Below are 25,742 nucleotides of genomic sequence, written 5' to 3'. Positions count from 1 at the left end.
AAAAATTGTTACTTAATTATAAAATAAAATAAAAATACGTTTTTTAGTATTTTCTACTTTATCCATTTTTTTTGTTAGAAAGTTCATTGTTTTTGTTATAAAAATAGACTCCTAATCCTTAATTTATCCGAAAATGATATATAACATGCCCTATATGTATAGTTTTAGACAAATGTTGCTTCAATTGAAGCGCGGCAGCGTCGAACTTCCTACCCTCCCCCCACTAAACGTGCGGTGGCACCCGGTCTGAATCTACTCAAAACCAGCTAATCATAATCATTAATGTAGCTTCAGACAACAATGGTCCACAATGGTACAAATTAAACATTACAATTAAAATTGGTTATAAAAAAATTTAAATTACATAAATTAAAAATAATAATTACACACTAACTTATATATGTACAAGTAATCATTTACTTGCTGGAGCCCGTACATGAACACTTACACAGTGACTCATATACGGGCAATCCAGCCGGTCTACGATCATGGCCAGGACGCTGGCAGGAGCTAAGAATCAACTGCACCAAGTTTCAGCGCATAGTCACAAAATGCAAGGTGTCGTGCACTATCAAAAATAGCCAGCTATTGTAAAGTTTCGCGCGGTGCGCCATATATTTTGTTCCCTTCTAATTTCCTATCTTTACTTACGCCCCTTAATCGTATCATATGTTGTCATAAATTTTGGGATATTGGTCATAAAGTATTACCAATAGGTGTTAGTTCATCAACAGTAACATGGTATGGCGTGTCTAGGAACTTTGGTGAATTGTCGTTGATATCTTCGATGTACACCGTCACCGACAAGTATGCGGATATCTGCAAATGAAAATTAGTTAACTTTAGTACAAAAAAAGATATGATAAAGATACAACATATATTATACGTTACTTTCTGACACCGTGAATACTAAAATGAAAGACGAACCATATATTATCATGGCATGCTGTAAGCGCGGCCAAAATACGCCTAAAGGTCTTATGAAAACATCTATAACATCTCTATGTCTATAACATGGGAAACACTAGGAAGAAACAGATTAGATTAGCTACAAACAGAACTCCCAATTCCGCTTCCTACTCGAAACGTATTGAAACATGTCGAATTAATTTCGAATATATTGAGTTTAAAAAAACCGGCCAAGTGCGAGTCGGACTCGTGCACGAAGGGTTCCGTACCATTACGCAAAAAACGGCAAAAAAATACGTTTGATGTTTGGGAGCCCCACTTAAATATTAATTTTATTCTGTTTTTAGTATTTGTTATTATAGCGGCAACAGAAATACATCATCTGTGAAAATTTCAACTGTCTAGCTATCATGGTGACAGACGGACAGACAGATAGACAGACAGACTGACACACAGACAGACCGACAGATAGACGGACAGGCAGACAGACGGACATCGGAGCCTTAGTAATAGGGTCCCGTTTTTACCCTTTGGGTACGGAACACTAAAAATAACCTTATTTTATATCCTAGGTAGAAACCTAGGATATAAATTTTATATCACAGCGAATAGCTGAGACTTTTAATAGATTTTTCAACAGTCAACAATCCCATTCCATGTCCAGTGTTCAGGACTACAAATTAATGACTGATAAGGTATGTAATAGTATGTTTGTAGTGCCTGTTGATGCGCATGAAATAAGGAAAATAGTACGATCCTTAAAAAATAAAAAAAGTTCGGGATATGATGGTATACCCATGCAACTAATTAAATCTTGTATTGACTACATAGTATATCCTCTTGTGTATATTATTAATCTTATGCTAAGTACAGGTATATTTCCAAATTCCCTAAAAGTAGCACTTATAAAACCAATACATAAAAAAGGTGCTATGGATAACATAAATAATTATAGACCTATAGCCCTGTTGTCTAGCTTCTCTAAAATTTTTGAAAAAGTAATTTATACGAGACTAGATAATTATTTGAGTTCTAAAAAAATTTTGAATCCAAACCAATATGGTTTTCAAAAACAGAAATCTACTTCTCTGGCAATTTTTAAAATGTTTAAGGGCATATGGGATAGAGTCAATGATAAGCAACCTTGTATATCTTTGCTGTTAGACATGTCTAAAGCTTTTGACTGCGTAGTACATGATATACTTTTGAAGCAATTAGACAACATTGGAGTGCGAGGTCATGTACTTAAATTATTTGAATCCTATTTAAAAAACAGACAACAAGCTGCAATGGTCATCAATTATTGCAAAGAACTCAAAACTATAGTTAGTACTCTTTCGGCTTTTGAAACTACTAATTTAGGAGTACCTCAGGGTAGTGTGCTGGGGCCTCTTTTATTCTTAGTTTATGTTAACGAGTTTCCTAAAATTGTTGACGAGTTGTGCGTGTTGTTCGCGGATGATGCCACTATACTATTTTCAGGGGATATACACAACATACCTCATATGGAACAAAATATTAACTCAACCCTTAAAAAAGTAATAGATTGGCTTCACTCACTAAATCTTAAAGTCAACTTAGATAAAACTAAATATATCCAGTTTAGGAATTATAAAACAACTCCCATACTATTAAATATTACAGAAGGGGGAACGACAATAGAAGAAGTTAGTAATATACGTTTCCTGGGTGTTACTATTGATACTTTCCTTAACTGGAAAGAGCATATTGCACGAATTAATAATTTAATTTCTAGCCAATGTTATGCTTTGTCAATTTTATCGGGCACTTGCTCTGAAGTCATAGTTAGAAACTCTTACTATGGCAATGTTTTGCCCCTGCTGACCTACGGAATTATTTTTTGGGGAAATTCTGTAGATGTGCAAAGTACTTTTCTTTTACAAAAGAGATGCGTACGTACTATATACCGTATGAATACCGAGGAATCACTTCGGAATGTATTTAAAGACAAACGGATACTCACTCTTACAGGTATTTATGTACTTGAACTCTGTCTTTTCGTTAAGAATAATTTTGAATATTTCGCTAATAAGTCTTCATTAAGAGACAATCTAAGAGAAAAGTACAAGTATAACTTAATATGTCCAAAGGCAAATAACACGTTGTTCTGCAAAAGCGCCTTCTATACTTCCATACGTGTATTTAATGCCCTACCTAACTATATTAAAATTTTAAATGATAAGAAATTTAAGTATCAGTTAAAAAGGTTTCTTACAGACAATGTATATTATAGTTTAAAGGAATTTTTCGAAGCGATGGAAACGGCAAGTGATATGTATTAGATGCTAAGACCAGTTGTTACATGTATATAGTTGTTAATTATTTTTAAGGCTATAAATTGTACGCTCGAAACGAGCAACTGTTGATACCATTTGATATAATGAACATCTTTATGAACCTACACAGTTTACAATAAATGAATTACTTACTTACTTACTTACTTACTATCCTAGGTAGAAACCTAGGATATAAAATAAAGTTCAGCGCAAGCTACAAGTCTACCGGCTTCGTATAAACAGCTGTTCAGGAGCATAAAAATGATCCACAGCAAAATGGGTTAAGGTCGGGAGCAGTATCACAGAGGGATAAAGAAAATCAGTACGAAAAAAAAAACCTCAATTTGTCAATTTCGTAAAGTTTGGACGGCTAAAAATGCTAATTTTGTATTACACATATCCTGTACTCTACCTTTAACAGACTACATTTTAATTATTATGACTTTGAAGTAGTGTAAATGAAGACGAAATCAATTTTCTCTAGAAATCACTTTAAAACAAGTGACAGTTTCTCTGAAAATCGGCTTAATTTCAACGACATTTTGATACTTAAACAATCTATGTAACATTTGCTGAAATTGTTCTTATACATCAATTTGTATAATTGACCACCATAATTTTTTCATGAATTTTCAAAAGCTGCCCCTTCTCTTCATATATTACCGGTGACGCACGCTCGCGACCTCGTTATTAAAAGGCAAGATGAGAATTCGTGCCAATAGAAACCAATAGTTGTTATTTAGATATTACGTAACAAAACGTGTATAATTTCAACGACTAAATGCATCAATTTTACATTTTTGCTCCAAAATCGTTACCGGACTCTTAAAAAGTGAATACAAAATGTATAATTCTTCAATACCTATTAATTTGAATGTAATCTTGAACTTAAAGTAATGAAAGAATGGAGGGATATTAAATCAAATTTTTAAATCTGTAGGTTCTCAAAAATGACGTCCCGAACTTCTTGTGTTCATTATTATTATTACGTTGTTTTTCCTCTGTGAATCTATACTAAAAAATGTAGTAGACATAAAACTAAGGCGGCTCGTCTGCTCGTTTGCTGACTATCACATAAAAAAAAGACAGTTTCATAACTTAAAAAAAGCGTATATAAAATGTTGTTGCTTAAAAAGAAATTGATTTAAGAAAATAATTGGGCTTTAGTATTCTCCGTAGAAATTTCTACTACCTACTACGAGTAGAAATAGAAATCAAATAAACTTAACTTGATAAGTAATTACTTGTTAAGTTAGGTTTATTTAGCATTACTACGATACACCATTGATTGGTGGTGTACGGTGTTTATTTATCATCTAATCTAATTTGTGACGTATAATTTTCATATTCATAATTTCCTTTTTTCATAATTCACAACCATTTCAGACTACTATTCCTTTTGGTGTACTGTAGATTAACTTCACTGGTAGAAACTTTTTGCCGCGCCGTTTAACTCACAAAACGTTTTATTTATAATATTTTCCGGCACTTTCAGTTCTATTTCTACGTCTTTAGGGTTTACATTTATCTGCACCCTGAACGCCACTTTTAGCAAAAAAGCCCAACGGTTGGATTAACAGAACTTATCTTTTCATTACTAGTCGTTTTCATTATGACAGATATAGCCGTAGGTAAGAAAGCTGGTGTACTTTGTCCCAGTTTCTGAAGAAGATTTTAATTATCCTTTTGGCCTTCGTTGTTAATATGTAGCTCCATTTCCAACAAAAGTGATTGATAGAAAAGATCCATCCTTGATGCTGTTTACCTTTGTTACAAAGTATTTTGTTTTATTGCTTTAACTAAAAAGTTACTTATGGTATAGAACATCTAGGACGTATAGGTACATAATAGGTGTAAATATTTAAATACGAAATTTTAATAACTTGCATATTTGCAGTTTCTTTGTTCAAAACAAAATTAAATACTTAACAAAATTACTAAGTACCTAATAGTATTTATCGACATGTGAAAGAATGAAAATGAACGAATATTATTTAGGTTTTTTGTTCTTGGTGCTAATTACATTACCTTTGACCTTACCTGACATTTACCTGGAATTGACACAAGAATTTGGACAAGCCTTTAACTTTGTTATCCTATAGTTATATTCGTAAAAACAACTTTATTAACAAAATAAACAATTCTTTTATTAACTACAGTCTTGTGTTTACGCGTTGATGAAAAAAAGCTTGGCAAAAAAAGAAAAAATCTTATAAATGATCACGAGCACCTGTGTACGATTTTGTTCTAACATCACTATAAGTATTATGTTATGTTTATGTGTCATTCTTTAGAAAAAGTTCTTGGCGGTGGAAGCTTATATACGTACCTACGTCGACGCGTTGTGGTTACGTCGTCGCAAAGCATTTCATTTGTTTGGATACATCGTAAAAAATTACGTTAATGCCGACTAAGTGGAGCTCTGTTTTCATTGGTATCAGCAAAGAGAATTGATTCAGAGATGTACTTAGAAGTCTAAGATAAAAACGTATCCCTTAGTTTGACATCCAAAACAGATGGCGCTGTACTGCGCCATCTCGTTTACCTGTCAAATTTGAAGCACGAAATTGTCTTAGGTATGTGTCCTTGGTATTAGTTTATACACGTTGCTATAGTCTGTTTTTTATTCCGTAGACTAAAATGACATTTCATGTGTTGGTAGTTTGTTACGTCTTATAAATAGCGATGTGCTACAACCGGTACTAACCGAAAATAAACTATTGGGAGGTACTTATATTTGTTGATGATGAGAGAAAACGCACTGAATACATCCGAGGGCCTACCGCGAACCATGTTCGACGTGTTGCCTCTTTGTCGCACTTGTAAATTCATACGTAAGTGTGACAGGGTGGCAACACGTCGAAAGTGGTTCGCGGTAGATCCTCCGATCACTATACGAGTAAAGTATCGAATGTCGAATAAACCAAAAATACCAAAATGGCGTTGCGCCAGGTCGGTAATACGTCAATGTCATTTTTTTAATGTTTGAGTAGATTAGCAGTGAGTAGACTTTATTTATTGTTTATTTCCTATCATGTTGCGAAAAGATTTAATTAATTGGTTATTTTGAATCTAAAATTAATTTAATATTTATCGATTATTCACAAACTGAAACCAAAGATCAGCACTGTTTGTTTTAAGCTGGTCACATTATTTCTACGTTTGGCACATGGAGACTGTATAAAGGAGCCAAATCTCTATGTATGAAAAGTGTCCATCAAAAAACAGTAATTAGGCGGCGCCACCATACACCGAAATACTACCAAAAACAACCTACGTAATTTGGTCGGGTTATTTGTTGCCTTATATGGTTCATGTTATACTCATGTCCCAGAGCCTAACTAGCGCCACCGGAGAGATTAGGAACTATTATTTAAAGCTTAACGCGGTCACTTTTACAACAATTCTGCCATAAGAGATTGCCAAACTATGGATGGTATAGAAAGGATCTATACCATCCATAGTTTGGCATTTGTAGTTGTCATTTTAGTCTACGGAATGAAAAAAACAGGCTATACGTTACCAGTCATTTATTGTGACTTATGAAATGATCGTACGTAGACTCTAGAAAATACTACCGTTTCCTAGTCCATCATCCTCATAGTCACTATCGGGATCAATTCAAACAACAAACTAAAACATACTCCATGTCGGCTCAAACAGTATCATTTACATTAATATTGATTCCATTACAAGGCTAAAAGCATACAATATTTTCAAAGAGCGAGAAAAGCCATCTAAGTCAATTTAACTTAGCACGACGTAGGCGTAGCTAAGTCAGAAAACAGTGTTTTATACTTGAGAGCTGCTAGCTGTACATGTATTTATGTATGTACATTAATAAGGCTTTCCTAATGTCATAGGCGATCTAAGTCTACGCCAAAAGGTATTCTATTAATATATTATGGAGGCTTTCACAATACTTGACAGGACAATGTACTAGATAAGGATTTCGTATACAGTGTGTAAATTCAATACGGGCGAACATTTAAACGGTGGTTAGCATAGGACCTAAGAAGTATATTGAAATATTTTTTTTTAGAAATACAATGAAAATATTAACCATACAAAATATTCGGCCTGCAATGTAAAGCAACACACAAGTTACGAGATACGAGCTATTTTTATTTACATATATAAAACGTAATTAAATGTTGCATATAGCGTTATTGTAGCACGGGCATCAAACGGCATCGGGTATTTAACTTAACCAAACAATTAAAAACTGTGACATATCAATGTCATTTAAGAACATCGATCGTCCGAGATAGTATACTTAAGTTTAGTATAGATAAAATTTTCTCTACTGAGCTCGTTCTCTTACCTGTACTAACAATAGCAGTCTGTTAAACAAAAGCCATTATTTATTTTGTGCGAGCGCGTGGCCTTTGTGCCTGAGGCTCACACACAATGGCCACGCGCTCAGGCACAATGGTCACGCGCGCACTCAAAAGAAATAGTGGCTTTTGTTTAACAGAATGCCATTGTTAGTACAGGTAAGTGAACGAGCTCAGTAGAGAAAATTTTATCTATACTTAGTAGCAAATGTATGAACTCATATTAAACATTAATCAAATACTAAAGTAAACAGGCCCTAAGGCAAGTGTACACGCTGGTATAGGGCCTTATTTATTGATTATCTCCAAATGGATTTATTAGAATATCGGTGTCTTTGAGAAAGTGAACTTAACGGAAATTAAAAAAAAAACACGGTGTAGGTATAAAACATTTCGGACTTGAATCAAGACATACTTTACGGTTGGCAAATATCTTTTTCATATCTCATGCTCTGAAAGTGGGTCGTTGTTGTTCTTAAAAGTGCGCCGAAAATGAAACGTTTTCTGCTCTAGTGCAGAAAAGTGCTGTACTCGTCTGCGTCCCCATCCCACGAGCAACTGGGTGGAAACGAAATTGAAAAATAATGTCTATTTCCCCGCCTGGAACGGTAATTGTTCTAATTTTACTAATCCCGTATTGAATCTTTTTTTTTATTAAAAATTATGTACTTTGTTAAAATAAATTATTCTTGATTTCTTTGATGAATTGTATTTACTCGATTTCATACGGCGGGAACCAAAAGAAATACACAAAAAAAAATTTTTTGCAGGTTGTTAAAATATGTGTTTTCGTAAATATTGCAATCTAAATGTTTTTCGCTAAGGGTTATTTATCTTTACATATTTATTGCAAAATTGCCTTGACTTGTTTAATTTCCTCGCATTCGATATGAAAAGCAGAAGCTAGTCTTTAACTCGGGTGAAAGGTACCATTTTCTTCTCGGACTATTGGCGCTCAGAGGCTAGAGCGCCGAACTACCACGACAGGAATGGGTGCCTTTCAACCCTTGGTTACCAATCCACTATGTTTCTTTACTTTCATTTTTATTTTATCTTAGAATTTCGAAGTTGCCCAGAATGTGAACTCTAATGTAAATAACAATACATCAGAACGATCCAAGTGCAAATTATGCAAATAATGTCGGTAAAGGCGAGTTCACACAGTTCATCGCCTCCACTCAAGTTTTGGCGAGATCTTTACACTGCCACAGGTTTACGAGACTATATCGCTCACGACGTTTACGTTCTTCTATTTATACACATTTTTGGTTTCACAGGCCGGAAAAATATAACTACTACTATCAATGTACAGGGTTATATTTAGTTTCACCGTTACCAGTGTCTGGATAATCGACCCATTTTTCCGTTTATGGAACTGAAATTGTGCATATAAATGTAAGTATAAATAGTGACAGTATTTAATTATAATATACTCTTAGAGAATCCGATGTTGGAACTAAAATGTATTTGAAACTTTGTAATAATAAGCTACTGAAATTTGGGCTCGTTATAATATTTTAAAAGCAAATTAAAAAAAATATAAGAACTTAGTTCAATGTTACAAAAGTGGACGGTTAGGTTTCTGAAGACATTATATAAAACATTTTAACAACCTACGCACGACAAATATGATCTTAAAAGTAGGTATAGGATTCATGTAGATTTAGTAGGTATTTTATTACTACCAACCCCGTCTGCAGCAAATTCTCGTCAATCATCCCACATTAGAGCCCACATCACTTTACCACTCAGACCCGAACATTAAATTAAAATTAGGCTGATTTGGGAATAAACTCTAGGTAGTAAGTCTAAATTGTAATAGGAAATTTTGGAATACCGTTATTTTGCGATAGCTACAAACGAATTTAAATTGTGTACAAATTGGATTAGTCTTCATTACCCTTACGCGTTACGATATGTAAGAGCAGCCTAAGTAGCGCAAATTGTAAATTGAAAGCTTCCAAACATTCAGACATTGAAAAATAATATACCTAACTAATAAAATTTGAATATAACGTAGTATCCGATTGCAGGAACACGATAATCAGAATATTTATATAATTGAATGTCGAATCAAATCGAATCGAAAATATTTAAGTCTTGAGACATAACTACTAACATTAAGACGATTCTCGCTGATTTGGCCTTGAGCGTCTCAGCGTCTCTGTACCCGCACCCCGCTCACTGCGATCGTACGTGAATTTCGTCTCGGTGCGGCGACTGCGGCGGAACGAAGTTCAAAGAATAACCTACAGCCCAGAGGCACGCGGCATTTGGCGCTATATCTCGTATTTGTGTATCTTTTGCAGATATTTTGTTGTTTGAGTATGAGTAAATCATGCGTGTAGTGGAGGTCGTAAATTATAATAAAAATATATTCCCTTATGCATTATACTTTACAAGCCTCAATTAGTTAATTTGTGTTTTATCTGTTTCTTACAAATAAATACCTAAGTCAAATCGACGAATTAAGATTTATAGCTAAAGCTTGGTATGTACTAAATTGAGGCGTACAGTGCGTTTATTTTATACAGTATTTTTTATCCGTATTATAAATATAAATAATTCCATTAATAGTTAACTTATAAAATTAAAGTACCTACTAGCTTCCTAAACTACTACAAATGTGTTATTTTTCGAAGTTTTTTCTCAATCATTACGTGGGAATATCATCATTATTAGGGTTCCGTACATCAAAAGGAAAAAACGGAACTCTTATAGGATCACTCGTGCGTCTGTCTGTCTGTCCGTCTGTTACAGCCTATTTTCTCGGTAACGACTGAACCAATTAAGTTGAAATTTGGTGTATATATGTAAGTTTGTGACCCAAAGACGAACATGTAACGTAAACAAATTAATTTTAAACACGGGGGCCACTTTTGGGGGGTAAAATAGAAAATAAAAAAATAAAAAGTTTTTCAAACTATATCGTGTTACATATCAAATGAAAGAGCTCATTGTGAGAATTTCAAATGTATATTTTTTATAATTTTAAGATAAACAGTCAATTCAATTCAATTCAATTCAATATATTCTTTATTCAAATAGGCCTAGCAACAAGCACTTTTAAATTGTTTAGAAGTTATTCACGAAAATAGGCAAAAAATTAGCATTCCTCCCCTTTATCTCCGAAACTACTGGGTATAAAATTTTGAAAAAAAATACACAAAATAGATCTTTACCTATAGATCACAGTAAAACTTATTAGAAATGAGCAGTCAAGCGTGAGTCGGACTTAATTATTTAGTTTTTGATCCAACCCCTACGGGTTTATTAAAGACATTTCACGCACATTTCACATAAAAAATAAATTGTTTAATTTGAGTAATGTACGGAACCCTTGGAACGCGACTCCGACTCGCACTTGGCCGGTTTTTATTACAAGCGCGCCACACCCAAATCAGCGCTTTGCAGTCATTTATTTTTTTAGTGGTTAACGGCTATGTATGATGAACCCCTGTGGACGTCAGCTGCCGCTCCGTTGATGGGTTGAGGAATGGCAGCCACCGAAACACGCAAAAAAAATTGTTATCGCCTCCCGCTTGATACTGTGTCAGATGATAGTTTAGATGCTATTTTGAATTAAAAAAATGGTCAGCCGGTTGTATCTCGGCTGACCGTCAGCTGGTCACATGAACGTGTAAAAAAATATTTTCAGTCATCGCATCCCATTTCATACTTTGTCAGATGGTAGTTTAGATGATATTGTTAATAAAACAAATCGTCGGCCGGTTGTATCGCGGTGGAAAGACCGTCAGCTATTAAAACATTATTGTTAGTTTAAAAATAATTTTAATTGATTTAGCCGTTTAGTAAAAATAACCAAAGTTAGCCGCAAAATGGCCTGTTTTATTATTTTTATTACGGTAAAACTATAAATATCAGGAAATAAGTTTAATTTTATAATTGTTGAACAATAAATGAAGATTCATATATATTTTTTTCATAATTTTTTGTTTACCCATAGACATAATACACCAAGTTGACCCAATGAAATAATTACTGAAATCCAGAAGGAGATACAAATAATAATAAAATAATAAAACGTTTAATAACAGGCAAGGATCACCCATGAAAAATTTACAGACATAACTACAATTACACTATTAAACACTAATTACTTTTTAACTAAACCTACAATAAACTTAATAGTAAGTTTTTCCGTAAATAAAAATACGATAGGCCGTTTTGCTAGTTCTTAATTGATTAAAATTATTTTTAAACTACAAAAACAATGTTTTAACAGGTACTATTCATACATACAACGTAATAGGTAATAGGTAGCTTATGTTAAATCAATTATTTATTGTTTCGAGATGGACTGGAACATTATTCAAAACGTAAACTTGAATGACATTATAATATGTCGGTTAGAAAACATTTATTTATTTATTTCAAATGAAGTTTTCTCAAACATACGTATATTATAGTATAATATATACGGATATTATCATTACATTCATTGTAATAGACCGCAAAATACCGTGTTGCGCTCGCTAATGCGCGTCGCAATCAAATCAACGCTCTGCAGTTATTTATTCTTTGGCCACAATAACTCCGATATTATAGCACTTTGCTTGTGCATAAGCGAACATAGTGCAAGGAAGGCACGGAGCGACGAGCGACACAGCCTCCTCGTCTCAAAGCTGGCACACGACTGCCGGCCACGCTATTTTCAGGCTGCATACGCATGAAATGTGGAAAAACGTTCGATTTCTTAAGAAAATATTTTTTGATTAAGAAAAGCTATGTTGCATTTGTAGAACCTGTTAAAACATTTTTGTTAGTTTAAAAATAATTTTAATCGATTAAGCCGTTTAGAAGTTATAAGCAAAGTTAGCCGCAAAACGGCCTGTCGTGTTATTTTTTTTTCGGTGAAACTACAAATTTCAGGAAAAAAGTTAAATGTTGCGATTGTTGTCCATAGAGTGAAGATGCATATATATTTTTTTCATAATTTTTGGTTGACTCATTTAGAAGTTATAAGCTCTAAAAAGTAACAGTTTTTAGCCAAAAACTGCGCGAAGCGCCTTAAAATAATTATTACGGTTTAGACTCACGTGTTTTAGTCACTCGCGCGACATGTTTCGGAGAGCCCAGGTCTCCTTTTTCAAGCACTAACAGTGCGAGCTTAGTTCACGACGGCCGTGCTTCCTCTGATTAAGATAAATTTGAAACCTTACCTTATTAAGACCAGGCTTAGATCAAAATATTTTAGCATATCAGAGGTAGAGACACTATCAGTGCTAATTTTAGTGGCATTATAAGTAATCTTAAGTAGTGACACATCCAGCGAAAATTAGTTATGCCGTTAACAAATTCAAGGTGAACATTTAAATAGAAGATGAGATAAAATTTTATACTAACTGTTGCCTGCGATTTTGTTTAGGTACTTGATAATTTATATGTTGTTTTAAATTCTGCTGGAACATTGTTCTTACTTAAATGCCTTTTACAAATTAACAATAAGTTAAAACTACAATCCTATGACTAAACAAAACGCATTATATTCAAAATATTCGCCATTAGTTTTGACACACAAATAAAATGCAAACGTTTGTTAAAATCACCAACAATATGCCCAGAAAAAAAATTGTCGACGTATTTTTGGGCCAGTATATGTTTTTCCAAACTAATCTTGTCTTCTGTTACCGTGATAGTTACTCATAAAAAAAACTATGAAATCAGATTATATCGCGTATATTGAATTTATCGGACGAGCGAGCGAAGCGAAGTGAAGTTCTTACATTCAGCTTGGAACACACAGCTGGCTAAGTGGCACGTCCCGTCATTTCGATGTTTTTAAGCTGAACTATCAGAGGATAGTTTGATGGACAATAACTTAAGTAAATTTGTTCTAACTTAAATAAAATTGGGTAAACGTGTAGTGCAGGGCATTATATTTTAGTCATTAAATTATGAGCATACAGGCTCGATCAAGGGGTTATGGAGCTAGAAGAGCCTAGAAGGCAAAAAGCTATTTGTGACGGGTCTTGCTATTCTGGTCATCTTTTTTGCAAGAAAGTATGGTCGAGTTTAGTATCAAATGAAAATGCTCGGTGTACACATTTATAATATTTGTAACTTACGATTTTAAAATAATTAGAAAGATAAAAACAAAATAAAATAAACATAATATAGGTATTTGACACTTGACAAGAAAGATAACGGCTTACCACAGATACAGTTTATTTTAATCTCTATGGTGACTTAAATCTATCAATTAAGGGCTTCACAGACCTTGCAATAAATCGCACGCGGTTTTCGATTCATTGCCGACTATACGTAGGTGCATTCAATTGATCTATCTTTTTGGTGAACCGCGAATTCTCAGTTCGGGGCGAACTACTAGTAACATCCCAACGTTCGTGGTCAACGGGTGACTGAGGAATAACTACAATGTGCAAAACTACCTACATACAAAAATAATGAACCATAATAAACTATAAACTTTAAGGCTGGCTAAACATGCGAAATCGGTTCATAAGGCTAGTTATACAGTACGACTATTTATAAGTACCTAAAAATATACGCGATAAAGCTACGCCCGCTCTAACCCTACACCTCTGACCCGAGAAGATTTAATTCCCTCCTAAATTGTATGAGGGTATCCCAATAAGGAAAGAAATTCGGCGGGACACATCTTTTCAAAACATATTATACTCAGAATGTCCCTCAACATCATCCAACACAAAGGTCTCACAGTTTATTATGTCTCGCTTGTTCCTTTATCAGACCTTGAATTCCTATCCTTTGGAGCCAGTCTTTTGGGTTATAGACTAGTACTCGACTCGTCTCCCGCGTCGTAGTCGCAGCCGAGTGAGCCGAGCCGTAACATCGCCATTGGCCTTCGTTTGGTCCAAACTGTTAGGCCACCGTTAGACCGTATTATACTATCAGACCACCTTGTCTTCTGGAGGGATCTTTGGAGCCAGACTGTAGTTATAGAAACTAGATAAAAGTACTTACTAAGTCGTCTCCCGCGTCGTAGTCGCATCCCAGCCGGAACTTGACGACGTTCTGCGGCGAGTCGCTGTCGACCAACGCGTCGACCGGCTGCGCGAGCACGACCGCCACGTGCGTCTGGTTCACGTCACGGTAAGTGAAAAATGCGGCATCCTCCTCCCGGTCTACGGGCTGCAGGCTGAGGTTATTTCTGAAAGGATAAGACAGGTTGTTATCTGATGTGAACAAGACATTGTTATAAGTAGTCTGTTTGCCCCTGCAACTAATACCACTATACACATATGTAGAATTACCACATGCGCATGCATGCGCCCGAGGGACAGAACTTACCCAATGCGACGGAGTTAATAACGCTGACAACATATCAAAAACAACGTATCGTATTTAGTAGGATTCATTGTTGCCCACCAAGCTTTGGCGGGGCTTTCCGTTTTGACATGGCACTTAGGAGCTCAGTAGTAATGAAAAGTGAGACTATGACCAGGACAAATAATACCAGCGTTTTTTCCGCTATTCCTACTGAAAGTTCCATAAGACCATCTCGTTCGGTCCACTGCTCCCACTTCCCGAGCCCCGAGCCCCGAGCCCCGAGCCCCGAGCCTATTGTCGCATTTATTTGTTAATTATAATTCTTATTTAGTAGGATTCATTGTTGCCCACCAAGCTTTGGCGGGGCTTTCCGTTTTGACATGGCACTTAGGAGCTCAGTAGTAATGAAAAGTGAGACTATGACCAGGACAAATAATACCAGCGCTTTTTCCGCTATTCCTACTGAAAGTTCCATAAGACCATCTCGTTCGGTCCACTGCTCCCACTTCCCGAGCCCCGAGCCCCGAGCCCCGAGCCCAGAGACTATTGTCGCATTTATTTGTTAATTATAATTCTAAATGTCATATATATATATATATATATATATATATATATATATATATATATATATATATATATATATATATATATATATATGTATATATATATATATATATATATATATATATATATGTATATATATATAGTTAGTTCCTACTAGTTTATGTACTTGCATAATACTGCTGTAATTTAAGCTTATTGTACCTATTACTATTTTTTTACTGCGACAATAAATGACTTTATTTTTTTATTTTTTTTGTCATCTCCATAGTAAACATCCCTAAAATGAACGTGGCCATAAAGAAACGAAAACCTTAAATTATGTAAAATATGTAATTAAAATAACATCACTTTTTAAATATTGGCAACATTTTAACATAAATAAAAACCATGGGGCCGTCTGAAGTTTGACGTACACGTCGCCATACTGTCATAGAAAGAATGTCAATCTCTACATATGAAAAGTGTCCATCAAAAAACAGTAAATAGGCGGCGCCACCATACACTGAAGTACCTAGACCATACACCTAGTATTTTATATAGATGTGCACCCGTGCGACCATACGCAATGCGCAATTAAAACCACGTTTTAACATTCCTGACAACATACCAGAAACAACCTACGTAATTTGGTCGGGTTATTTGCTGCCCCTCCCCCACTTCATCTCTACATTATTATACCTCTATGGTTCATGTCATAGTCTCCTATATATTACAATACTCTTTGGTCTCAGAGCCTACGTAGCGCCACCGGAGAGATTAGGAACTATTATTTACAGCTGAAAGCTAGTCACTTTTGAAACAAATCTGACATCCTTTCTATACCATCCACAATACTGTCCATGACTGGAGAAAAATATACATATAAGTGTTGTTAATTATACTCTGGCAAATCAGCTTTGTCAGTAGAAAAGGGCGTCTAATATGAAAAAAGTAGACGGGAAGAATAATTATCAAGTTCTCACACAGATTTAGAATTTCTCGCCTTTTTCTACTGACAAAGTTGGGTAAAAATGTTCATTAAACCAATTGCAGTACAGTCGAGTTCATAGATATCTTTCTTCACCTTGATCTATGCATTACGATAGGTAAAAAAAAACTGGCCAAGTGCGAGGCGGACTCGCGCACGAAGAGTTCCGTACCATTACGCAAAAAAAACCGGCCAAGTGCGAGTCGGACTCGCGCACTAAGGGTTGCGTACCATTACGCAAAAAACGGCAAAAAAACACGTTTGTTGTATGGGAGCCCCACTTAAATATTTATTTTATTCTGTTTTTAGTACTTGTTGTTATAGCGGCAACAGAAATACATCATCTGTGAAAATTTCAACTGTCTAGCTATCACGGTTCAAGAGATACAGCCTGCTGACAGACGGAGAAACAGACAGAAAGACGGACGGACAGCGGTCTTAGTAATAGGGTCCCGTTTTTACCCTTTGTGTACGGAACCCTAAAAAACTAATAAATACTTATGAACCCCACTGTACCTTTCCAATAGGTATACGAAAAGGACATTCAAATTTTAACGCGAAAGCGGTTGAAAATTTACAGGTATGTATTAGTGAAATATCAAAAATACTCCAAATTTTCTTATACGTAGGCAGGTATAATTGTGACATTTTCAACCAAAAGGGTACTTATTGTCGCTTGTCAGTAAGGCGCTATTTCCATATAGCTTCAATTAGAAATCAACCTTATCAACAAGCGACAATTTAGTACCTTTTGGTTAAAAACGTCACAATTTGTTCCATGTTCCTGTTTGTGTGGGTAACTCCGTACTCACCTACCCAGCGCGGGCGAAACGCGCATTAACTAAATAACATGATTAGTTCTAATATCATTCTGTCAGTGTACATTCGAATTGGCCTATATAATAATTTAAGAATAAATAATACTTACTAGGAGATAAAATGGGTAATCATCGTTCATCGTCCTCTGATATGAAATTGGGATATTGCAAACCTCTTTCGGTCGACTTTAATGACCTCAAAGTTTGCGCTGCCGTATAAGAAGAAAGAGTGCTGCAATGTCAATCTATTTTCAAAATATCGCCTTACCATCCTTCAGAATATATTTTTGTAATCATTAACTACTTATATTAGTAAGATTCTCGTATTGCTGTGAAAAACTAGTAGTTAAGTGAAACACATTTGTGCATCTATTTGTGTTATCAGCAGTGCTCCCGAGTGCCTCCAGAAAATAAGTAAGTAGGTAGAGAGTTAAATGCTTTAGCGATAGACGTAGGCTAACTATATTAGGTATGTACGTATTTGTGAGTTATGCGATTCCTCGCGGAGAAAAGTAGAACTAGAAAACTCCATATCTCTGTGACTCTGTGATAGTTGGTAGCTAAAGCTAACTTCGCCTAAAATAAAAAAAAGTTCAAAATTTATGCTGTAGGTATCTACAGTGTACTATTTACAGTGTATTATTTACAAGCCAACGTTTTAAAAAAAATACCTATATTCTTATCAATAACATATAGGTAACTGTTGATTGTAATAAGGTTGATTTTGGATCTTGCTGTTTTTCGAAATAATACAAATGAGTGTTGCTTGTTCTACGATTTATTGAAGACTGAAGTGTGTTTAGGAAAGTACTTATTAAATACAATATGCATGTGTGCGTGGGCCGTGCACACATATAAGATTTTTAAACAGCTTTAGTTCTGGTTTTTCTCCTGAATCCAGTTCCCACATGTTTTTTACCAGAAGGTCTAAGTCGAGTTTGTGATGCATGACAATAATATTTTTTGAAGAATTGCCTTCAGCGTCTCCGAACACAATCCATCCAAGGCTTGTATTTTGTGTACATGGTGAGCCTGGAGGACCTTTGATTAAGCCGTTCAGTAAAATTTGTGCATAGACCTTAACGCCTAGAAGCATGTCTACTCGACCTGGTTGATGGTAGTTCGGGTCTGCCAGATCGAGTCCATTAAGGTGCTGCCAAGCGTGGTGAGTCTTGGTAAGTGTTTGTGATGGAAGTTCAGAGGTTACTCGAGTAGGTAAGACAAATGCATTGATGTTTAGGTTGAAATCAGTGTCAAATCTTGACTGAAGCTCACACTGTACCATACTGTTGATTGAAGTCTTCATTGATTGCAGTCCTGTGGCTGAACCCCGGACCGGGGTCTTGTGTAGTTTCATCAATTGCACGGCTCTCTCTGAAATGAAGTTCGCTTCTGAACCTTGATCAATCAAAGCCCGCAGTGTTAGCACTTGCCCCTTCTCACCCTTTCCTAGGACAAGCGCTGTAGCTAATAAAGCATCTGACTTTTTAGTAATGAAGTGCGTTGCTACAGTGATATCATCTTCTACTTCTTCTTTTGGTACGTCATAATCATTATTTTCTTCCATCTGACTAAGATGTGCCTTTATATTTTCGTTTTTTGTGTGGTGTAGTAGAGAATGATGACGTTTGTGACAAATTTGACAGGATGTTGGTAAACGACACTTGAACACGGAGTGGCCGCTGAGTAGGCAGTTATAACATAAATTGTTTGTTTTCACGTAGTCAGTTCTTTCAGTTACGTCCATACTTGCAAAGTCCTTACAGTGACTCAGCGTGTGATTATCATTACACTTGATGCATGTTCTACTTGAAGTCGCTGGTGGTGTTGTATTCAAGCTACTTTGTTCATTAGAAGGAGCTGGCGAAGTTAAATGAAATGTTTTCTGCGTAGCCGGTCGAGAAACTGAAGGAGCGGCCGAAGTAGTCTGGTGAATAAATTCCAAAGTCCGGAATTTGGTTTCAAGAAAAGTCCTCAATTCAGACCACTTCGGTAAGTCATCCGGTGTACTCTTAAAGGAATATTCTTCCCAGTCCTTGTGAGTCTCTGTATCAAGTTTCAACACAATCAAATGAACTATCATAGGATCCCAGGATTCAACGGATACCTTAAGGTTGCTTAGACTGTTCAAACACTCCGTAGTTGTGTCTAAAAGTGATTTGATTTGGTTAGAAGTTTGCGAGTATATCTTTTTCTGCGAAAATAATCTTTTCATAATAGCATTGACAATTATTCTTTTGTTTCCGTAACGATTCTTTAAAGTCTTCCAAGCTTCTTCGTAATTAGCGTCTGTTACTTGTATGTTCTTAAGTAAAGCTTGTGCTTCGCCACTGACACTGTTTTTCAAGAAATGCAACTTCACGACGTCGGTTAACGAGCTGTTGTTGTGTATAAGTGACTCAAATATGTCTTGAAACGTTGGCCAATCTTCATAGCTGCCACTGAAAACTGGTGGCTGTACGCGAGGTAACTTCACTTTATCTCCTGTTATAGAACTGTCACTGGCAGTACTATTGCATTTACCACTCGAAAACGATGATAACATGTCCTTTATATCGCCACTTAAGCAGAAGTACAAATCTTCATAAACGTAGTAATCTTCATTAACCAAATAAGGTATATCAATTCGTTTTTCCGTCGGCGTACACTTAAGAAGGTCTTGATGCGCACTTTGAAATATACTCCAGTAATGTTCTATGCTTTTTAATCGCGACTCAAGATACCCCTTTGTTAGTCGTGCTTTAGGACATTTCTTGATATTTGTTTGAGTTTTTTGTAATATAGTTGCTGTATCTTGTATCAAACTTATTAATTGATCCATATTTGACACTTTGTTTCACTAAATTTCACGTAAATATCCTTATATAAACGACGACAAAGTTCAATTTTAACGTTTATTAATTGCACTCAAATGTTACGTGTATATTCACTTTTATAATTTGCTATTTAATTGCAAAGTAACTGCAAAGATCATATAGTATTGCAAAGTAAATGCAAAGATCACAAAATGTTCACTATGAAAAAACAGTCCGCCGGCCGCCTTATCGCTCTGGAATGCAGTCCTTTTGTTCTCGGTCGCCGGCGAACTCCACAATTCTTCGTTGCTATCCGGTTCGGTATGGACCATATGTTGATTGTAATAAGGTTGATTTTGGATCTTGCTGTTTTTCGAAATAATACAAATGAGTGTTGCTTGTTCTACGATTTATTGAAGACTGAAGTGTGTTTAGGAAAGTACTTATTAAATACAATATGCATGTGTGCGTGGGCCGTGCACACATATAAGATTTTTAAACAGCTTTAACAGTAACATTAGCCACTATAATTCTCCTTACTCGGGTGAAAATAATCCTTTTGGAAAAAACAATAAAACGGTATCAACCGTTGTAAGGGTAACCAGGCCATAACATGCAAAAAAAACATTTATTGCTGTATACTACATTGTTCGTGGTTTGTTGAAAATTTTATCTACAGCGACATCTAACAGATTGCGTGTAGACTAATATTATTAGAAGAAAGCGAGCGCCAACCGCGGTCGCATACATTCTGTTCTGGTGGCTTAGCGCTTCAAGAAATCGCTACTAGATGGCGCTCAACATAACTTTTAATGCTTGTCATTTTATTAGATGTTGCTAATGAAATTTTATTCGAATTTAACACTGTTACAAAAAATATATATTAGTAACGTTTTAAGCGTAGGCGACGTTTAACGTTAATAATTACTTAAGTTTAGGTTCTAAGTCAAGTTTAGTATATATGTAGTACATAAGTATTATAGTTTATAAATATTACTAGTTTACGCCAATATTGGCGTTAGTATTAGAATCTATATTTAGAACATTTTTCTCGCATCGCACTGCACCCACCTTAACTAATTTCTGTTTGGACCAGTGGTTGACTGGTAGAGAATGCCTCAAGGCATTAAGTCCGCCTTTTGTACTTGTTCTTGTGCAATAAAGTTTAAAATAAATAAATAAATAAGTGAAGTTATTTTCAACTTAATCAAAGATCTAGACGTAGATTTCATCTAAATCGGTTCAGCGGTTATTAGAATAGAATAGAATAAAATAGTTTATTTGTGCAAAAAAGGGTATAAATTGTTGTTACATAATATTGTTTCCAGTCCTTGATTTACCATAATACATGGCGTACAAATATTCTTAAATTACTAACTAATATTAAACCTCCATTAAAATAAAATGTCACATTGAAAAATAATAAAAGTACAATTAATAATAATAAATAATAAAATCATAAATTGTCAATATAATTTAAGATTACAATTTGTCTAATATGAAATATTGATTCCTCATACAATTCTACACCATCCTTTTCACTTTTAACGGATTTTTTTTTTGGGATAAAAACTATTCTATGCTCTTCCCTGGGACGCAAACTATTTCTATACCAAATTTAAACTAAATTGGTTCAGCGGTTTAAGGGTGAAGAGGAATTTAAAAAGTTTTTTTTTCTTCATTCTTTTTAGTTTCTACTTAGGAATGGTGTCACTTTCATATCATAAATTAATTCGGCATCCCTGATTTATACGAAAACGATACCAAACTTGGCCTAGTAGATTAACTGATGTAGATATAAAAAAAGGTGAGAGACCAAATTTACATCAAAAATCTTGGTGGATCCACTTCTTAAATCCATTCTTGGGTACTAAGGACCAATCCTGCCAACGGAAATCTCTTGTTCACGCAACGCCGTATTTTAACGCCGTGTGAATCTAGTCTAAGAGACCACTCTGTAACCTACGCGACCAATGGCTTTTCCCATCAGCCGGAAGCTCTATGCGGATGTGTTACTTTACGTAATGACAGTAGAACATCTGATATTCTAGTTCACTAGATACCTACTTACTATTTAATTACTTAATACTTACGGGAAGGTAGTGCTCACACATCTGACAAACATTTTTTTGTATTAACACTGATGACAAACGGTTACCTAGCCGCAGGTCGCAACCATACAATACAAAATTTGTACTCTCTATGTTTTCTCTGTATTATATTTATGTTAGCGATAAAAACTAATACCAGACAGACATATATACCTATCATATGCTACTCAAATGTCCATACCAAGTTCCATGTTATTTCAGCATAGGTATCAATAATCAAAAAATGAGTGTAAGTTCGTTTGTATGGGAGCGGCTTTTAGGCGGTGGATTCTTGGATTTCGTTGTCTTTCATACATAATATATTATGAGATAATCAATCCACAATTCCCTAAAATGGTAGGTAAACAGCAACAATGATGTTTATAAAATTAAGAGTCCCCGGCAAGCTCGGACGAATTTCACCTTCCCATACAAACGGAGTTTCGTTCTTATTTTAAAACTACGTATTGGATTGTAATGAAACTTTACACATACAATGACATTAGGTATATCTTGGTCTCTAATTAGTTTACTCGTATATAGCTTCAATTTAGAAAACAAACGAAATAGAGCAAAAAAAGTTTTTTATGAAAAACTTAAATACGCTGTATTTTTTTAACTATGGTATCTGAAGCTACATAAACTAATTACAGACTTAGATATACCTTATCCTGTTGTAAGTACAAAGTTTCAGGGCAAACTAGCTAGTCGTTTTGAAATGAGAGCGGAACTACGTTTGTATAAAGAACCGAGCTTTCCGGACAACCCTTTCGTAGCAACTCTGTCTGTGGTAGTGGTAATAAATTCACAAAAAATATATATCTCATTAAAATATGTTCTATAATTTTTACAAATTTATTCTCAAAAACATCAACAATATTTACGGTTATTTTTAGTAAATATGTGGGTATTTTTGCACTTTGTAGTTTTTTTCTCAGTCACCCGTTGACCACGAACGCTGTATAACGCTGTATAACGGGTTCGAAACGTCGGGATGTATTATAAATTCAATATACGCGATATAATCTGTTTTCATAGTTTTATTTTATGAGTAACTATCGCGGTAACCGAGACAATATTATGGTTATTCTAAAATTAACTCCGGTAATAGGTACATAAAACAATACAGGTACTCTAATCATATTTAGTTCTTCTCTTAGCACTTACAATAAATGCTAAATGCTTGTGGTATTTATCAATTAAAATTCGAAAATGATGAAGTGAGAACTGATATCTAGGGTAATTCTGTGCATTAATATTAATTGATATTTTTATACGTAACAACTAGCCCGGAATTTTGGGTGCGGCTTCAACTCTTAGGGAGAGAACACCCCTGTTTATTGATGGTATCGATAAATCGAGATTTTTATATTTGTGTCTATTAAATAATACCTCAAACTTTCTGATGATACGTACTATTTTCAACGGTCAATGATGAAAAAAGTTCGAAATATCGGAATGTTTAATTCGTTTCATTTGCTTTATTTTTAAAAGAGTATAATTACGAAAACCTTTATATTTTATAACGAGTTGATAAGCTAAGTATGTATTTGCTCGCAAGTGTTATTTTATTTCGATAAATTTACCGCAACGTTAGAATAATAAAGTGATAATATCGATATATCCGTAAAAAGCGGTGCTCTCTCCCTTAAATATGTCATAGTCGTACGCAAAATTATGTTATAGAATATTACATGAATTACGCTTTGTTAAAACTGCCTACGAATATATACCTAATTTACGTTTACATCGGCCGTAATTATGCATGACACGGTAACATAAATATGTAACTGTAATATTATATGACTGCAACTTTTTTCGACATAAACTTTATTATGCATCGTTATGCATAATTAAATGATTTATGTGTCCATCACTACGTAATAATAGCTCTTTTAATAGTGTTACGTAATATTGGATTAGAGAGATAGGTATTTGATCTAGGTTATGCATACAGATAGATGAATTTGAGATTTTAAATAAAAATAGATTTCAGTTTTTTATATTGCGTCATGATTTGATGATACACAAACGCATGTAATAAATACCGTTGAAAGTAGTTTTTTAACCTCTCCTCCAGAATTTGTTCAGGTCTTTGTTATTTTCGACCTTTTTTCATCTTTAGAGATACTGGATGTAAATGGTAAACTTTTTCTGCTAAAGGAGGTCAATCGTCGCATTTCGTACAGTACAGACTAATTAAAATTTAACGAGAAACGTATTATATTGATGACAAAATGAACGATAATTATGGTCGGACGCATTTATTAGTTTTAGTTTGCCCGTGACTCCACTTGCATGAGATTCGGTCTTTGTCATTTCCCTCTGATCGCAACATCCGTCGTAGATCCAACTAGGGAACAAATCAAATTATTTTATTTTATGAAATATTTTCTGATTTTTTCGGTGGACTTGGTCACCTTTTCTTTAGTGTGTGTTATCTATTTCAGTTTATAATTCGTCGCGGATGTCAAAAATAAATTAGTCTATTTGATCACACTATGCTCAATTTTACGTCGATCGCGTGTGGCTAAAACGTGTTTAAGGTTCGGAGGACCTACCGCAAAAATCAAATATCATAATTTCGTTCTCTGCCTTTCTATCGCTCTTGCAATTGGAGTGAGAGGGGCAGATAACGAAAGTTCGATTTTCGCCTTAGGCCCTCAATACTTGGTTAAAAACGCACACATTGGGATACATAATTCACTTTTGTGGGAAGCTTTGCTGGCCAAGTAACTAGAAACACAGTCATGTGCAGTCAACAAAACTATTCATACAAACTTCTATGCAGGGGGGGGGGTTACCTCATCTCTGCAGCTGACTGTACTACTGAGTATCTAATATACCTAAGGTAAGTAATAAATGACGGGAGAAAGTGCTTAAAGTACCTATTATGAAGCTATTAGTGATATATTTCCTGGTAGTAATGAAACCATAGACTATCTCCCAACAGACACGACATTATTAAGCATTTACAGAGACTCGCAGACCTCGCAATAACCACATAATTATATTTAATAGACGTAAAATATTAAATAGTTATTAGCAATATTTGCATCTTGTATCCTACACCATTATTAAGTTCTCGGCGGTCGTAGACTACCTACTATCTACACTAATATTTGTATTAGATATGGCTGTAATAGCAATGGTTCTTATCATAATGAGGAGGTATAATTTCAAGTGTAGCTGCTTTTTCTGGTTCCTTACAGGGATTAGGGTGACAAACGTAAAATCCGTGCTCTCCGTCCCTGTCGCGCTGTCACTGTCAGCTACCTATCACAAATCATGATGTTATACGCTTAGCCCTATTTTTCATTGTCATTAGTCAATTGACATGTTCACAGGGTTAATTACCGCTATACCAATAACGAATAAACATACACAGGGCTGACATTTTTGACAGAATTTCTTGGGCAATAACAAGAAATAGACGGAAATACTACAACACTCGTTAAAAACATACATAGTTGTATAAAGTATCAGTTATGATATGCTGCAATCCAGGTTGTTGACAAATAACCCGACAACGTAACAAGTTGATATAAGGAAGCTACATGGAGTGGGAAATGCATAATATTAGATGTTTTATGATGGATTGTCGTTGTATGAAGCCTATAGAGGTATAGATGCACACCGCGTCGGTAGATAAGTGCGATGAGTTATCATTATTACCTATAGTTCGTTTTT

General features: G+C 34.9%; 1 protein-coding gene across 4 annotated transcripts in view; it reads right to left on the bottom strand.

Annotated features, from left to right (window-relative positions):
* Positions 1 to 25,742, bottom strand: part of LOC134752227 (cadherin-89D) — a 76,114-nt gene that overhangs the window by 19,036 nt on the left and 31,336 nt on the right. For all 4 annotated transcript variants that reach the window (XM_063687853.1, XM_063687862.1, XM_063687871.1 and 1 more), the window contains exons 3-4: positions 14,513 to 14,699; positions 711 to 819 (exon numbers count right to left, since the gene is read on the bottom strand). In XM_063687853.1, coding sequence (XP_063543923.1) covers positions 711 to 819; positions 14,513 to 14,699 — 296 coding nt within the window. The remainder of the gene's footprint in view (positions 1 to 710; positions 820 to 14,512; positions 14,700 to 25,742) is intronic.

The sequence above is a fragment of the Cydia strobilella genome, chromosome 2, assembly GCF_947568885.1.
Source record: "Cydia strobilella chromosome 2, ilCydStro3.1, whole genome shotgun sequence".
NCBI classification, from domain to species: domain Eukaryota; kingdom Metazoa; phylum Arthropoda; class Insecta; order Lepidoptera; family Tortricidae; genus Cydia; species Cydia strobilella.
The sequence above is the reverse complement of the archived record's forward strand: the minus strand, read 5'-3'. Positions and strand labels throughout refer to the sequence as shown.